The sequence below is a fragment of the Oryctolagus cuniculus genome, chromosome 10, assembly GCF_964237555.1.
Source record: "Oryctolagus cuniculus chromosome 10, mOryCun1.1, whole genome shotgun sequence".
NCBI classification, from domain to species: Eukaryota; Metazoa; Chordata; class Mammalia; order Lagomorpha; family Leporidae; genus Oryctolagus; species Oryctolagus cuniculus.
The window spans coordinates 76,334,734-76,352,344 of record NC_091441.1 but is presented as its reverse complement, the minus strand read 5'-3'; the positions used below and the strand labels follow the sequence as shown (position 1 = coordinate 76,352,344).

Below are 17,611 nucleotides of genomic sequence, written 5' to 3'. Positions count from 1 at the left end.
GAGGTTTAATTAAGTCACACGCTTGAGTCTTTTAAGCGATTAAGGAGACACTTTGTCTTGGGCGGCAGGGAGGGAAACGTGGAAACTCTCCCTCCGGGCCGCCTCTGCTATTCTCAATATCATTTTTCATTTGCTCAGGGAGCAGGCTTGAGCCAGGACCACGGGGGCAGCCTTTAGAGATTTCAGTCCTGATTCTTGTAAAAGTGCTGCACTATCATTGCCTGCTTTATGCATTTTTGCAAATCCATGTTGCAAGCCCAAGTGCATTTCTTTCTTTATCTAATAATGGCTTGGTTGAAATTCAACTCTGATAGCCTGTACAAATAACACAGTTCTGTGGCTGAAGTTTATTCAGATTTGTGCTGCCGTCACCACTGCCCAATTTCAGAACATTTTTATCAGCTCAAAGAGAAACCCTCTGCCCATGAAGCTGTCACTTCCTGTTTGCCCCTCTGCCGGGTTCCTTATAACCAGTGATGTCTTTTCTGTCTCCATGGCCCTGCCTGTTCTAGACTTTGCACAACTGTGGCTGTATTTCCTCAGACGTGTGGTTTTTTGCATCTTCACAAAGTGTGCAGGGTTGCTGCTTTCAAGGTTCATACGTGTTGTAGCATGCAACAGTGCTACATCGCTTTTTATGGGCGAACAATAATCCATTGCGTGATAGATCATGTTTTATTTATCCATTCATCGGCTGATGGACTTGTAGATTGGACTCTGGGAATAATGCTGTTGGGAGTGCTTGTGTAGCAGTTTCAGTGTGGATGTATGCTTGCGGATCTTGTAGGTCTCTCGGTAGGAGTGGAATTGTTGGGCCCAGCAGTAGCTTCGATGCTTTCAAGAGCTTCCCAACAGGCTCCCGTAGTGGCTGCACCAGTTTATAATGTTGGCAGCGGTGCTGGAAGGTTCTAGTTTCTCCACAGCCTCAGGGCATTTATTTCTTAGAGAAACTCTGAGCAGTAATATAAACAGAAGGTAACCGTCAAATCGAATACTAGGAAAGCTAAGCAGTGCTGTCCAAAGGGCTCGGTCCTCGTGCTCATTGGAAGCTCTGCACCAGAGGTTTGGGCTCCTTTCAGCTGAAAGGGAGGATCGGGCAATCCTAGAAAGGTGCTCAAGACACATTAGCACCAAGCAGACACTTTCTTATTGGGATTATTGAAAAAGAACTTAGTTGAAATAACTTTCTCACCATGCGACATGTTATGGAACACTGTGTCTGGATGTTAACTTTTTTTTTTAAGATTTATTTATTTTATTTGAAAGAGTTACACACAGAGAGAAAGAGACGCAGAGAGAGAGAAAGAGGTCTTGCATCTGCTGGTTCATTCCCTAGTTGGCGGCAATGGCTGGATCTGTGCTGATCTGAAGCCAGGAGCCAGGAGCTTCTTCCAGGTCTCCCACGTGGGTGCAGGGCCCAAGGGCTGGTTCCATCTTCCACTGCTTTCCCAGACCACAGCAGAGAGCTGGATCCAAAATAGAGCAGCCGGGACTTGAACTGCGCCCATGTGGCATGCTGGCACTGCAGGCAGCAGCTTTACCCACTATGCCACAGCGCCGGCCACTGGATGTTAACTTCTGCCCACACATCATCCCTTGTAGTACGTGGAATTAGCAGACACTAGGCCTCACACAAGTCCATTTCGTCTTATTGGTTAGTTGGCCCCATAGGTACTACAAGTAACTTAGAGGTGCACAGGGTGCTGTTTGTTAGGCCTTATTTTCCCCCCCTCTTCTCTCTCTAAAAAGCTCTCTCTCCTAGAGAGCTCTTGGGCGAATTTGAGAAACTATCAAAATTCCCTCAAACTATCAAAATTGCCTGGTTAATAATAGATATTAACTCAGTAACTGCATTTCTAAGAATGTAGACTAAGGTGGTCATGAAAAGAAAGAAATAATCTCTAGCTTCACAGATGGTTAGTGCAAGGTTTTTAAATACACATATAACCGACAGCAGTTGGAAACACCAAAAAAAGGGAAATGGTTATAACTTACAGTGTTTTAGTTGGATGGAAGAGTAGATAGCCAGTTACAATGATGGTTTTGAAGACTTAAGTGATAAGAAAAATAAGAAACAAATGATACAAGTAGGATCTTAAAATGATATGCCCACTGTTAGAGCCACTGTAGAAATATGTGTTTAATTGAACAACGACCAGCATGTAATATGCAAAAACCAAAAGGTTTTATTGAACAAGCATTTTTTTTCATGTGCAAAGCTGAATTTGGTAATTTGGTGGGCATTTGGCCTGGTGGTGAATGTGCTGGCATCCCTCAGTTGGAGTGCCTGGCTTCAATTCCCAGCCATGGCTCCTGACTCCAGCTTCCTGCTAGTGCAGACCCTGGGAGGCAGCGGTGATGGCTCAAGTGATTGGGTTCCTGCCACCCAGGTAGGGGACCTGGGCTGAGTTACCAGCACCAGCCCTGGACCAGACCTGGCTGTTTGGGATTTTGGGGGAGTGAACCAGCAGGTGGGCACTCTGTCTGCCTCTCCCTCTTTCTTTCTGCCTCTCAAATAAATAAAAATGTTTATTAAATTTATGGGAAAAAATGAATTAAATTTTCAATATGTTTTATATTTTTCAATTCAAAATGCATGTAGTATATTTTATTCTAAACCTTTTCTAAAGAGAAACTTGTTTATTGTATATTTTATATGTAATGTTTATGCATCATATAAATTATAATTCAAGAATATGTACTCATCAACTGATGTGAGTTTTTGGAAAGAAATAAACAAAAACCAAGATAGAAAATGAAAGTGCTAGCATTCCTTTGATGAAGTGTTTGGGGAAAGGCCTTTTTGCCTTCTATCTTCAATGGATAAGGAGACAGCCTTGCAAAGACTCAGGCTGAGGACTTGGTTTGTGTGAAGGTCAAGGACAGCATTTGGCATCAGAGGTAGAAGGAAAGAAAAGGTGTTGGGGGTGGAGATCACAGAATTGAAAGTCAGGGGATGTATGTTTGGCCTTTGGCTAAGTCTCTGGTTGGGATGCCCACATCCTATATCAGAGTGTGTGGGTGCAAGCCTGATTCCACTCCCAATTCCAGCTTCCTGCTAATGCACACCCTAGGAGGCAGCAGGTGATGGGTCCCTGTCACCCAGCTGGGAGGCCTGGATTCTGTACTCAGCTCTTGACTTCAGCCCTGGTCTAGTTCTGGCCATTGTAGGCACTTGGGGAATGAGTCAGTGAGTGGGAACTCGCTTTCTCTCTCTCTCTCTCTCTCTCTCTCTCTCTCTCTCTCTCTCTCTGCCAATTGAAGGAAGGAAAGGAAAGAGGGAGGAAGGGAGGAGAGGGGAGGGGAGGGGAGGAAAAGGAGGGTCAAGAATCTGCAAAGCTTCTATTAAGTAGTGATTGAAGACCCCAGAGTGAAGACTATGTGAACCAGCAGCCGAACTCCCAGGTGAAGGAAAAGGAGCAGCAGGGCGCTGACTGATGATTTACCTTCGGGCACAGACAGGGAGAAAGTGGAAGAGCTTTGGGACACAGACTTTGCCCTCCAGATGCTTGTGAGTCTGGGTGTGGCCCTGAGGAGCAAGGCCACCTGCCCCGCCTGCTACCCTGAGACCCCCCTGCCCTGGCCTGGGAGGAGGTGTCCTTCCAGGGCAGCCAGGTGTTAATTAAAGCAAGAGGTGGAGAGAATACTCAGAGCCACAGCCAGGGACAGAGCAGGTGTTCCTGAGGGCCTGGGGGGAGTGTTTAGGAGCGAGGGGAGAGATGAGATGGCAGCTGGGGTAGTCGGGGCCTAGCCACAGGGAACCCTGGGCAATGTGCAGTGCCGGGGGCCTCACCCAGGACCCTGTGAGCTGGGAGGTTGCTCATTAACAGGCTCTGCGGATGATCAGGCTGCGTGGCCAGGTGGGGAGTCCACCATCCTACGTGGTTTCTCCCATCTCTTCGAGCTCCAACACTGGCAGGGTGGCAGCGAGAGGAAGGACTGGACCCAGGGGACATGTCAAAGGAAGAACCAGGTGGCTGTAAGAGAGGCAGGAAGAGTCAGAGGTGACTGGAACCATAGTTTTAGCACTTGCTTTGGGATTCTGTTATGTTTGCGTAGAGTGCGTTCTCCGAGCTTGGTTCCCAGGGTGGTGATGTTGAGGGGTTGGAATCTGTAAGAGGCGGGACCTCAGGGAAGGAAATTAGGTCATGGGGCTCCACTCTGATGAACTGGTTAATGCTGTCTGGTGGAGTGGGTCATGTCCAGTGGGCAGGAGTGGATTCCTTCCTGCGAGAGCAGATTGTTCCAGAAAGAGTGATCTGGCACCCTGCCCCCCAAGTGTCTTGCTTTACTGTCTCACTCTGTGGCTTCTCCCTTCCACAGTGCTCCCCCGCACTGTGATGCTCCACTCGGAGGCCCTTGCCAGAGCCCAGTAGATGCTGGCACTGTGCTCTTAGAACTCCTAGCACTTCTTTCTTCATCACGTGGCCAGCCTCGGGTGTCTTGTTATAGCCACACAAATCAGGCTAGAACAGACTCTTGGTTATTAAGTTGTAAGTGTCAGCCTGGCTTAAGCAAAGAGGAGTTTATCATTTTTTGGTTTATTTTTTAATTATTTTATTCATTTGAAAGACAGAGTTACAGAGAGAAGTAGAGCCAGAGAGAGAGAGAGGTCTTCCATTCCAATGATTCACTCCCCAAATGACTGCAACGGCCAGAGCTGAGCTTATCCGAAGCCAGGAGCCAGGAACTTCTTCCAGGTCTGCCACGTGTGTGCAGGGGCCCAAGGACTTGGACCATCTTCTACTGCTTTCCTAGGCCACAGCAGAGAGCTGGATCAGAAGAGGAGCAGCCAGGACTCGAACTGTTGCCCATATGGGATGCTGGCGTTGCAGGCTGGGGCTTTAACCCACTGTGCCACAGTGCCGACCCCAGTTTATCGTTTTAATCACTAGACAGTCCAAAGGTAAGGTCAGGTGCACCTGGATTCAGGTGAGGTCTGACAAGCATCTTTTGTCTTTACTTTCCACTGGAAGTTGATTTCTAATCAGGCTGTGTCTGTGCGGCGGCTGAGATGATTGCTGTCAGTTCCAGCTTTAGCAACAGGAGCACAGGAGCAGGTGTTTAGCCTAGTGCTTAAGACCCTGGTTAGGACGCCCATGTCCCATATTGGGATACCTGGGTTTAATAACTGGCTCTGGTTCCTGTGAGGATCCTACGAAGCAGCAGTGATGGCTCAAGTAACTGAGTCCCTGTCACCCGTGTGGGAGACCCGGATTGAGTTCCCAGCTTATGACTTCCTCCCCAACCAGGGATCATTGCAAGCAAGCATTTGGGGAGTAAGCCAGAAGATGCGTGTTCTCCTTCCCTCTTCCCCTCAAATTAATGAGTAAAAACAAAAACCTTGGACAGCAAATACCTCCTACAGTCCCCTTTTGTAAAGAGTAAGTAGCCATCAGTCAGAACAATGCTGGAGTTCCCCACCACCTGGCGCCTGCTCAGCCCTGTGACGGAAGGGGTTAAGAAGTTCCAGGTTACAAGCTGGGACTCCCTGGATCCCGTGACATCTGAGAGGTGCTGAATGTGCTGTTGGTGGGAGCTGGTGAAAGGCACACCATGGCTGAGCCCTTACACTTGAGTGTTCCTTGTGACTGTGCAACACAAATGCTTATTACCTGCAGCCTGGGATTTCTAATGTAACGTGAGAGGGGAACAGAGTGGGGCCAGCAAAGGTCTCATTAAATCCTAACCACTGACACTTGAACTGGCACCGGGAGAGGCTTTGATTTTTCTTCTCTCGTACCTGTCACCAGACACCGTGAAAGATCGCAGTCGCCAGCCCCTGTGCAGGCTCAGACCCCTGGAGTCTGCAAGGGGAGGAGTGGGGGCTTGTTTTGCTGCAGACGAGTGCCGGCTTTCTTAATGGGGAAAAAAATGTATTTCCCAAATAGTTTGGGGGGCACAAAAATACAGATAATAACAAAATGAAATCTGTGTGCCCACCATTCAATTTAAGAAATAAGGTTTGGAGGGGGAGCAGCGCTGTGGCACAGTGGGTCAAGGCACCACCACCTGCAGTGCCAGCATCCCATGTTGGCACCGGTTCGAGTCCCAGCTGCTTCACTTTCTATCTAGCTCTGCTAATGCATCTAGGAAAGCAGTGGAAGATGATCCAAATGCTTGGGCCCCTGCACCCACATCGGAGACCTGGAAGAAACTCCTGTCTCTTGGCTTCAGCTTGGCCCAGCCCAGGCTGATATGACCATTTGCAGATTTAACCAGCAGATGGAAGATCCTCTTTCTCTGTCTCTGTCTCGCTCTGCAACTGTGCCTTTCAAATCAATCAATCAATCAAAAGAAGAAGAAGATTTTGGGGGTAGGCATTGTGGCACAGCAAGCTGCCTCTTGAGATGCTCACATCCCATGTCAAAGTGTCTTGTTTGGGTCCTGGCTCCTCTGCTTCTGATCCAGCTTCCTGTTAATGCACAACCTGGAAGGCAGCAGATGGTGGCTCAAGTGCTTGGGCCCCTACCAGGAGAACTGGATGGAGTTCTGGGCGCGTGGCTTCAATCTGGCCCAGTCCTGGCTGTTGCAGGCATTTGAGAATTGAACCAGCAGATGGAAGATTTCTTTCTCTCTCTGTTGCTCTGCTTTTCAGGTAGAAGAAAATAAATAAATCAACATTTAAAAAATATTTATTTACTTGATAGGCAGAGTAACAGAGAGGGAGAGAAATCTTCCATCTGCTGGTACACTGTGTCCATTGGTTCACTGCTCAAAAAACCCCAATGGCCAGGTCTGGGCCAGGTTGAAGCCAGGGGCCAGGAGCTTCATCCAGGTCTCCCACATGGGTAGCTCTGCTACCTAAACACTTGGGTCATCTTCCGCTGCTTTCCCAGGTGCATTAGCAGGGTACTGGATCAGAAGCAAAGCAGCCAGGGCTCAAATCGGTGTTCACTTAGGATGCCAGCATTGCAGGTGGCAGCTTAACCCACTGCAGCACAATGCTGGCCCCAGTATATAAACCCTTTTTAAAAGTAAAATCGTAAGTCCCCAGACATAACCAGTGTCCTGCATTTGATATTCTCCATCCTCAAGCCTGCGTCTCCCTCTCACTACATCTGTCTGTGAATAATGTACGGTGCTGTTTTGCTTGTTTTTAAGCTTCACCTAAATGATGTCATTCTATTGCTGTCCTTTGAGAAACTGCTGCTTTTGCTCTTTGTCCTTAAGTTGGTGCCTGTCATTCTGCTTTATGCCTTTTCACTGCTATGCAGATAAAAATCTCTCTTTTATTTTTTAAAGATTTATTTACTTATTTGAAAGAGTTGCAGAGGGAGAGAGAGAGAGAGGTCCTCCATACGATGATTCACTCCCCAGTTAGTCACAATGGCTGGAACTGCGCTGATCTGAAGCCAGGAGCCAGGAGCTTCTTCTGGGTCTCCCACATGGGTGCAAGGGCTCAAGGACTTGGGCCATCTTCTACTGCTTTCCCTGGCCACAGCAGAGAGCTGGATCGGAAGAGGAGCAGCTGGGTCTCGAACCCACGCCCATATAGGATGCCGGGGCTTCAGACTAGGGTGTTAACCCGCTGCACCACAGCGCCGGCCCATCCCTCTTTTAATTATACTAGATATCTTCATGATTCTCCTTTGCATGAACAATGAGTTTATTTCCAATTTTTCATTGTCATACAGAGGGCTTCTGTGAACACTCTTGCATGGATTTTTTTTTTTTTTTTTGACAGGCAGAGTGAACAGTGAGAGAGAGAGACGGAGAGAAAGGTCTTCCTTTGCCATTGGTTCACCCTCCAATGGCCACCGCAGCCAGCGCGATGGCAGGAGCCAGGTGCTTCTCCTGGTCTCCCATGGGGTGCAGGGCCCAAGCACCTGGGCCATCCTCCACTGCACTTCCTGGCCACAGCAGAGAGCTGGCCTGGCAGAGGAGCAACCGGGACAGAATTGGCACCCCAACCGGGACTAGACCCCGGCGTGCTGGCGCCGCAAGGTGGAGGATTAGCCTAGTGAGCTGCGGCGCCGGCCTTGCATGGATCTTGTGCCAACATGCAGGAGTTGTTCAGGTCCAAAAGTTGGTGGAAAGTAGAATTAAAAGATAATTTTATCGGGACTGGTGTTGTGCCATAAAGGGTTAAGCCACACTTGAGATGCCTACATCCCATGTGGGAGTGCTGGTTCATGTCCCAGCTGCTCTGCTTCCAATCCAGTTACCTGCTAATGCACCTGGGAAAGCAGCAGATGGCCTAAATGTTTGGGCCTCTGCCACCCCCTCTGGATGTAGTTCCTGGCTCCTGGCTTCAGCCTGGCCCAACCCTGGCTGTTATAGCCGTTTGGGGAGTGAACCAATAGATGGGAGTTTCTCTCTGTCTTTCTCTGTCTCTGTCTCTGTCTCTGTCTCTCTCTCTCTCTGCATGTGTGTGTGTGTGTGTGTGTGTGTGTTGGCACAGTTTTTTTTAATCTACCCATAGTTTTGACCATAACATGCATTTTTCATGACCCTTTTGAAGACTCCTAGTATTTGAGGGAATAGAACTGGGGTTGTAAAGAGTGGACAACCATGTTCACACCTGCTAACTGTTGCCAAATGGCTCTCCAAAGACTGTGGACCAAACTCCAACACCCCTAGCGTCTCCTGAGCTGTTCCCTGTCCCTTGTCTACCCCACATCTCTAGGTGATAAAACCTTTAATTTTCTAATTTTTGCCAAACTAAAAATAAAGTTGATCTCTTTACTGTTTGGATTTGTATTTTCCTGATCACTAAGGTTAGCACTTGGTATGAAGTTCGTGCAGAGGCGTGACATGTGAAGCTAAACAGGAGGAGCTGTTCTCTTTGGGGGCAGGAGGATGTGTTCATCTTTAAGACAACAGAAGGGTTAGATGGTTTGTTAGCCCCTTCTGTGGTTACTGCCTGCTTTGGCTATTATTTATTTCTGTCGAAAATTTCCCTTGTCCCTTGTAGACTGTAACTTCTGCAAGGGCAAGCATCTTTGCTTTGCTCACTAGAATAGTACCTGGTACACAATAGGTATTCAGTAATGGTTTGTTGACTAATAAATGAGCTGGAGTTAGCAAGGAAGAGAGTGGGGAAGAACACGAGACAGAGAGGATGCAGGTGCCAAGACCTGCAGCCTGCATATCATGCTGTCAGGGACTGAAACTGAAACAGAATATGAACATGGGGCCGGCGCCACGGCTCAATAGGCTAATCCTCCACCTAGTGGCGCCGGCACACCGGGTTCTAGTCCCGGTCGGGGCGCCAGATTCTGTCCCGGTTGCCCCTCTTCCAGGCCAGCTCTCTGCTGTGGCCCGGGAAGGCAGTGGAGGATGGCCCAAGTGCTTGGGCCCTGCCCCCCATGGGAGACCAGGAGAAGCACCTGGCTCCTGGCTTCAGATCAGCGCGGTGCGCCAGCTGCAGCACGCCAGCCGTGGCAGCCATTGGAGGGTGAACCAACGGCAAAGGAAGACCTTTCTCTCTGTCTCTCTCTCTCTCTCTCACTATCCACTCTGCCTGTCAAAAAAAAAAAAAAAAAAAAAGAATATGAACATGGAATGACTACGATGGTGGTTGTGGGTAGCCGTCCCTCCAGCCTGGGGGTGCAGGGGACACTTGCAGGAGATGTAATAGGAACCGTAAGGGGCAGTTGGGACTTGATGTTAAGGGTAGTAGGGTGCCCTTGCGTTATTTTGCTTTCATTAAAGAGACAAAGAGAAAGCACCCTCCTCTCATCTAGTTCACTCCCCAAATGCCTGCAACAGCTGGGGCTATGCCAGGTTGAAGCTGGCAGCTGGGAATTCAGTCTAGGTCTCCCATGTGGGTGGCAAGGACTCAATCAGTTGAACCATCCATCCCCCTGCTGTCTCCCAGGGTCTGCATTGGCAGGAAACTGAAGTCAGGAATGGAGCCAGGAGCCAAACCCAGGCACTCTGATATGGGATGTAGGAGTCTGAACCCCTAGGCCAAATGCCCCCCCCACTTGCAATATCTTAATTAAGGGCATATCACCATCCCATGTGCATTTTAGAAGAACATCCTCCAGGCACCAGTAAGGAGAAAGCGTGGGGTGTGGGCTCTAGATAGCCATAATGGAGGCAGGTGGACCACCTAGGGGGCTGTCACAGTGGTAGAGGTGAGAGAAGATGCTGACCACATCAGGTAATGGCAGGGATGAGGAGAAACGGACACTCCAGAGTGACTCAGGGTGTCTCTCTGGTCTGCCTGGGATTCCCAAAGTAACTGCAGTCCAAGTAACCCTCACGTCTGGACTAGGCTGTGCTGCGAAGCGCACTCTGAAGTAATCTCATTGGAAAGCTTCCCAAAGCGCTCCACCCACGTCTTCCACCCTCCTCCTGGTGAAAGACATCTGGAGCAAGACGACCATTATTCAGCAGAGCGGTGAATAATGGAACAGCGTGCTGATGGAACTCCAAGTTTCTGGAAGGCAGGTAGCATTTGACATCCAAGTTCCCTGGGCCTGCAAATCTTTTGTGCAAGTAAATTAGTTTCATTTGTCTCCGAGTACCTTTTCCAAGCCAATTTCTTCCAGCTTGCCTGCAAATGCTTCTCGGTGGTGTGTTTGGGGCTTGGCTGCGTCTCCTTGTCTGGAACAAATCTTTTATTACTAGGAAATAGCTGGAAGATGATTCTGGACTCTTGGACGCGCTTGCCCTCCCAGCTGTGGACTGCGTGTTAGATACCTCGATCGCTTGCAGGCTAACCTGCTCCCTCTCCTGTCTGTTTCTCGATAATACAAATTTCATGCTGGATGCTGGATTTCATACCCACCACCTCCCCAGTCTTTGGCAAGACAGTTAGGATTAACACCTGTTCCTTCAGGACTCTCCTGAGATGTAATGGGACACAGGAGAGGGGGTGGCACACATGCCGTTTTCTCGCTCACCTCCTGGACTTGCGTGATTTTCCTGTGGTTCAGCGGTCACGCATTCCACCGCAGCCTACAACATCCAGATGATGGGAATATCACATTGCGCGTTTCACATGGGAACGCCGCAGCCCACCCTCCTCTTGTTCAGATCACATTGAAATCTGATTTCCATGCCCTGTGTGAGTGGAAGCGCCTCAGCCCTTGAGTCAGCTGTCAAAGCTGAGCAGTGTGCTATTTCCAAACATGGGCCAGTAGGCAGCCAGCAGGCACTGGACAGCTGAGTGCTGGCAGAAAAAGTCTCAGACACCTACAGCAGTCCAAACAATGACTCATCCTGCTATTGCCAGGATAAATATGGGAATAAATGGTATTTTTTCTCCAAGCAGGAAGAATTGTCAAAATGCTTATCGCTTTATAAAATATAACAGATTGTGTCTGTTCGTGTTGTGAAATGCTCCAACCACTCACCCGCTGTTTTCATTTTCTGGGAGTACAATGATAGCTTGAACTTGTTTTTCTTCTTTCCAGGAGGCCCGGAGATCCCAGGAGTTTGCAAGCCGGGCCGCCGCCTGAGTTCTGGATCCACCTGGCCGTGGTGGCCTGTGGCAATCGGCTGGAGGAGACGCTGGTCATGCTCAAATCAGCCGTGCTCTTCAGCCACAGGAAGATCCAATTTCACATCTTCACTGAGGAGTCTCTGAAGCCTGAGTTTGACAAGCAGGTGAATTTGTGGGCATGGCAGCACAGTATTTCCCGAGTGCAGAAGCCTGAGTTCTAGAAGCTGCATGGCCTGTTCCCTGATGCGCATTGCTGCATGGCCCAGCGTGTGTGCCCATGGCTAGACTCTGTGCCAGGGTTAACTGCACCTTCCTCACAGAGATACTGGATGAGGGGATGCACTCACAGCACGCCACCCAGGGTTCCATCCTTGTTGGATGTTCTCATTTGGGCAGTAGAGAGCTCATATTTATCTATTTATGTGTTTTTTTAAATAACAAATATTTATTGAAATACATTCAGACATTCAGAGGAAAGTCTTCTCTACCTTTCAATTCCACACAAGAAATGATTAGTGAACAATTTTGAGTGGTTCTTCCGTGTCTTTTTTTTTTTTTTCCCCATATCCAAGAGTACTTCAAACAGTCTGTGGGAAATGGGTAGGCTGGCAGTGGCGGAGCAGGTGCAGAGAAAGGATCACATGGCGAGGCAGGAAGAGGAGTGAACAGCTGAGCCTGACTCAGGCCTCTGTAAGAACTGCCTTCTGAGGGGCAGTCCTCAGTACCCCGAGGACCTTCTACAAGGCCCACCTACTGAACACCATAATTGGATTAAGCTTCTACCCTCTTAGTGCCATTAACTTATGACTTAAGGGGTGCCCATATGCATTTAGGAGCCAGATCTTGCCCAAGCCATACCATTTTTTTTTTTTTTTTTTTTGACAGGCAGAGTGGACAGTGAGAGAGAGAGACAGAGAGAAAGGTCTTCCTTTGCCATTGGTTCAGCCCCCAATGGCCGCCGCAGCTGGCGCACCGCGCTGATCCGAAACCAGGAGCCAGGTGCTTCTCCTGGTCTCCCAATGCGGGTGCAGGGCCCAAGGACTTGGGCCATCCTCCACTGCACTCCCAGGCCACAGCAGAGAGCTGGCCTGGAAGAGGGGCAACCGGGACAGAATCCGGAGCCCCGACCGGGACTAGAACCCTCGATGCCAGCGCCGCAGGCAGAAGATTAGCCTATTGAGCCGCAGCGCCGGCCCAAGCCATAGTATCTTGCATCTTGGGTGCCTGTGTCTCTTCACTGGCCACGGAGAAGCCAGTTGCTACATGAGTAGTCCCTGAGAGTGGCCCCCAGGGTAAGGGACAAGGTCCTTTGCCAGCATTCATGTGAGTGACTGTGGAGGCAGATCCTGCAGCCCCTTCAAGCCTTCAGATTGACTATGGCCCCCCTAACATCAGGAGAGGGCCTGAGCCAGAACTGGCCAGCTCACAGCCTCCTGACCCCAACAAACCACGTGAGACAGAAAATGTGTGTGGTTTCACGCTTCTGACTGTTGAGGGGGAGGGGCTTGGTTGTAAGACAATAGCGAATAATTTACATAGACGCATGCATATGTATACGTGTGCGTATGTGTGTGCATATTCAACAGGGTATGTTAGATGTAACACTATGTGACATCCAAGACTAGGACTTAAAAAGGACACAGCATCTGCCTGGCTTGTTCTTGGGATCCCTGCACCAGAACATGGCCAGCAAGCTTGAGGAAGCCCAAGTTAGCCTATGCAGAGAGAGAGGCCTGTGCAGAGAGGAGCTGAGGCTCCCAGAGGAAAGCCAGCCTCAACCACCAGACATACGAGGGAATGAGTCTTCCAATGGCTCCAGCCCCCAGCCTCCAGGCTTCCAGTCCATGCCGCGGATGTCACGGAGCAGAGCTGTGCTAGCCCTGCTGTGCCTTGTCTGAGTTCCTCCCCGTGGGATCTGCCAGCATTATCGGTGGTGGCTTTATACACCGATAATGGGGTAATATGGCATGTACTGTAGTAACCAGAACATTATCAGGTAGGAGCTTCATTGTGTAGGGGGATTCTTGTTGGTGCCTGTGAAACTGTGCCATTGTTTAGGTGGCCCTGATGTCGTTAGCCAGCCTTTGGTGGCTGCTGTCCTTGTGGCTTTATCAAACCAGTGAAGCCCAGCCACTAAAGGAGACTGAAATAGGATGCTTAGGCTAGGCACATGGGGTCGCTTCTTTCTCTTCCATGTAGGAGTGGAGACAGTTTAGATTTAATACCTCAGCTCGGGGGCTGGTGTTAGGGAGCCTTGGGTTAAGGTACCACATATGCCACTGGCATCCCATATGAACACTGGTGTCAGTCTGGGCTTCTCCACGTGTCATCCAGCTCCTTGCTAATAGACATGGGAAAGCAGCAGAAGGTGGCCCAAGTGCTTAGGCCCCTGCAATCCACATGTGAAACCAGAATAGAGTTCCTGGCTCCTGGCTTTAGCCTGGCCCAGTGCTGGCCATTGCAGCCAACTGGGGGAATGAACCAGCAGGTGGTAAATCAATCTCTCTCACTCTCTATCTCTCCACTCCCTACCCCCAACTGATTTTCAAATAAATAAATCAATTTTTAAGATGTATTTATTTATTTGAAAGGCAGAGTTACAGAGAGAGAGAAAGAGAGAGGTCTTCCATCTGATGATTCACTCCCCAGTTGGCCGCAATGGCTGGAGCTGTGCCAATCCAAAGCCAGGAGCCAGGAGCTTCTTCCAGGTCTCCCACACAGGTGCAGGGGCCCAAGGACTTGGGCCATCTTCTACTGCTTTCCCAGGCTATAGCAGAAAGCTGGATTGGAAGTGGAGCAGTAGGGACACGAACCGGTGCCCATATGGGATGCTGGCACTGCAGGTGGCAGCTTTACCCACTATGCCTCAGCACCAGCCCCAAGAAATCAATCTTTAAAAAAAAAGACAGCAGCAACAAACTTTGGGTCTTTATGTGAGTCATAGAACTTCTCTCAGCCTCAGTTTTGTCATCTGTGTCACAGGGCAAAGAATGCTAGCTCTGCTTATTGCAGAGTGCAACGATGAGACTGAATCAGGTAATGTATTCTTTCATTCCACAAAGGTTCTTTGCAACATCTCCTGTATGCTGGGCATTTTGTCTATAGAGACAGCGGCAGGAGTCACTCCTGCCAGGGCACAGTCAGACGCTGGTGTGGAGGGGGGCTGTGCCCCCCACCCCCCACAAGGCTGCCATCGCCAACACTGAGGCATTGTGGGCACAGCGAGTTTTCTTGTGATGACTTCCTGGGAGGCCCAGACCTCTTCCTACCCCAGGGTAAAAACAGGAAAAAAGTGCCCTTTGCTATAAGGATTCCTCTGGAGCCTGCAGGATGGGTGGGTGCTATATTAAAGTCGAAGTTTCAAGTTGTGTGAGTGCAGTATGTCTGGTGGCATTTGCCGCTTCCTAACTTCCTAACTTCTGCTTCCTACTTACTAACTTCCAGTTTTCTTTTTATTGATCATTTTCCCAGCAGGGAAGGTGGAAATGCCATTTGGTTTGTTTTTGCCTCTTCTAGCAGCTTGAGATCAAGCATGTGAGCTGGGCTTGACTAAGCTGTGTTGTTGGCTCAGACTCAGGCTTGGGAAACAGTGGGGACCCAGTGGGTCTGGCATTGTGTGGCACAGCAGTTTAAGTTGACACTGGCATCCTGTATCTGTACAGGGTCAGCTCCCAGCTGCTCCACTTCTGATCTAGCTCCCTGCTAATATACCTGGGAAGGAAGCAGATGATGGCCCCAGTATATGGGCCCCTGCCATCCGCGTGGGAGACCTGAATGGGGTTCCTAGCTCCTGGCTTCAGCCTGGCCCAGCCCCAGCTGTTGTGGCCATTTGGGGAGTGGCCCAGTGGATGGAAGATTCTTTCTCTCTCTCTCTCTCCTCCTGCTCCTCCTCCCCACCTTCTCCGTCACTCTGTCTTTCACATAAATAAACAGATAAATAAATCTTTAAGAATAGTAGGAGCCAAAATAAAGCTCGCAGTTTGGTGATGGAGGGGGCCAGTGAGGCATCAGCATCAGCATCTACAGTGTGTGTGTGTGTGTGTGTGTGAGAGAGAGAGAGAGAGAGAGAGAAAGGGACACTACCATGTGAGGAGATGCCAGCAGAAGCTTCCAGGGTTTGTAGTCAGAGGGGCTAGCTATGGTATGGTGGTGACAGTGGCTCGTGTCAGCTGGTTTGTAGAAGGTTCCAATGTAACAGATATACTCAGAGGCCATCTGTAGCCGCTGAGGCTCGTTCTCCAGCCTTCCTGATGGCTATCTCAGCTGCTTAGTACCTTGTCATTACATTATTTTTTTGGCTTGATTTTATTGCTTGAAACTTAGTATCCTGAGAATGATACAAAGTGACTAAAAAGGGATGAAGAATATTGTTCCTTTAAATTTTTATATGTTTTCATTTGAGAGAGAAGATATCTGCTGTCTGCTGGTTCACTAGCCAAATGCCTACAGCAGCTGAGCTGGGTCAGGCTAAAGCTGGGAGCCTGGAGCTCCCGCTGGGTCTCCCACAAGACTGGTAGGAACCCAAGTACTTGAGCCACCTGTTGCCCCCCAGGTGCATCAGCAGGAAGCTGGATCAGAAGCAGAGTAGGCTGGCGCCGCGGCTCACTAGGCTAATCCTCCGCCTCGCAGCGCCGGCACACTGGGTTCTAGTCCCGGTCAGGGCACCCCTCTTCCAGGCCAGCTCTCTGCTGTGGCCCGGGAGTGCAGTGGAGGATGGCCCAAGTGCTTGGGCCCTGCACCCCATGGGAGACCAGGAGAAGCACCTGGCTCCTGCCATCGGATCAGCGTGGTGCGCCGGCCACAGTGCGCTGGCTGCAGGGCGCTGGCCGCGGCGGCCATTGGAGGGTGAACCAACGGCAAAGGAAGACCTTTCTCTCTGTCTGTCTCTCTCTCACTGTCCACTCTGCCTGTCAAAAAAAAAAAAAAAAAAAAAAATAGCAGAGTAGCTGGAACTTGAACCAGGCACTCCTACACAGGATGTGGGTGTCCTAAACAAAGGTGAACCCACTGCATCAGGACTCCCACCCAGGAACCTCATTTTAACCGGGTACGAGGAGCATGTTTGAAGGTATTGAGTTTCTCATTACTGGAGGAGGTGAGCCTTGACAGGCTGCATTCAGCAAAGTATCTGAAGGGTAAAGGTCCGGGCTGCACTGACTCCTTCACTGCGTGACCCTTGCTGTCTGACCTTCATGGTCCCCATTCGAGGGTCCCTCCTATGGACATTGGTCATTGGGTGCCTTCCTGACACCTCTGAAGGTGGATGTGAGCATGTGACTTGCTTTGACCAGTGAAATGTGGGTGACAGTGACATGCATCACTTTTCATGTAAACTGCCTCACTTGGGGGTGGAAGCCTTTAGAATCTGGCCTGTGTCGTGATGAGTTTCCCTCTCCTCCTTGAGGGCTCATGGAGGTGTGTGTTGAGGTGGAGCTTCCGTCAGCTTGGTCCTAAGGAACAGAAGTGAGCAGGTCTCCCCTTTCCAATCTCTGTAACAGTGCAAGGAATAGACTTTGCGGTATCGTTTTAAGTAAAATCAACACTTACAAACTCATGAGACATTGAGGGTTGTATGTTACCTCATTTAAATCTAGTGTATCCTGACTGGTGCAATTCAGTTGTAATGACTTCATTGTATCTGGTTTGCTATCAGCTGGCCAGATATTTGTGATAACAATGCATCCAAGATCCTAAAAGTCTGCTGTTCTATAACATCTGTAGATGCTAAAAAATAAAATCAAAAAATAAACAAAGAAACGAATTAAGGGACCAGTATTGTGGTACACCGGGTTAAGCTGCCACTTGTGATGTTGGCATCCCATATCAGAGCACCAGTTCGAGTCTTGGCTGCTCCACTTCCAATCCAGCTCCCTGCTAATGCACCTGAAAAGGCAGTGGAAGATGGCCCAAGTATCTGGGCCCCTCCAGATATCACATGGGATATTGAGATGACATTCCTGCTGCCAGCTTCAGCCTGGCCCAGACATGGCTGCTGTGGTCATTTGGGGAATGTACCAGTGAATGGAAGATCTCTCTCTCTCTCTCTCTGTCGCTCGGCCTTTCAAATAAATCATAAAGAAATATTTTTTAAAAATTAAAGAGGATTTTAAACTTTAAAAGAATGAAGGAACCTGTCAGAAAGGAGGGGTGATTTACAGAGGTAAAGCAGGGACAGGAAGGGCAAGTCTGGCCAGCACGTGGGCATGAACACCC

The 17,611-nt window shown here is 49.4% G+C and overlaps 1 protein-coding gene across 1 annotated transcript in view; it reads left to right on the top strand.

The window, feature by feature from the left end:
• Window positions 1-17,611, top strand: part of GXYLT2 (glucoside xylosyltransferase 2) — a 100,024-nt gene that overhangs the window by 17,324 nt on the left and 65,089 nt on the right. Inside the window, exon 2 of the mRNA XM_051851472.2 lies at window positions 11,370-11,562. Coding sequence (XP_051707432.1) covers window positions 11,370-11,562 — 193 coding nt within the window. The remainder of the gene's footprint in view (window positions 1-11,369; window positions 11,563-17,611) is intronic.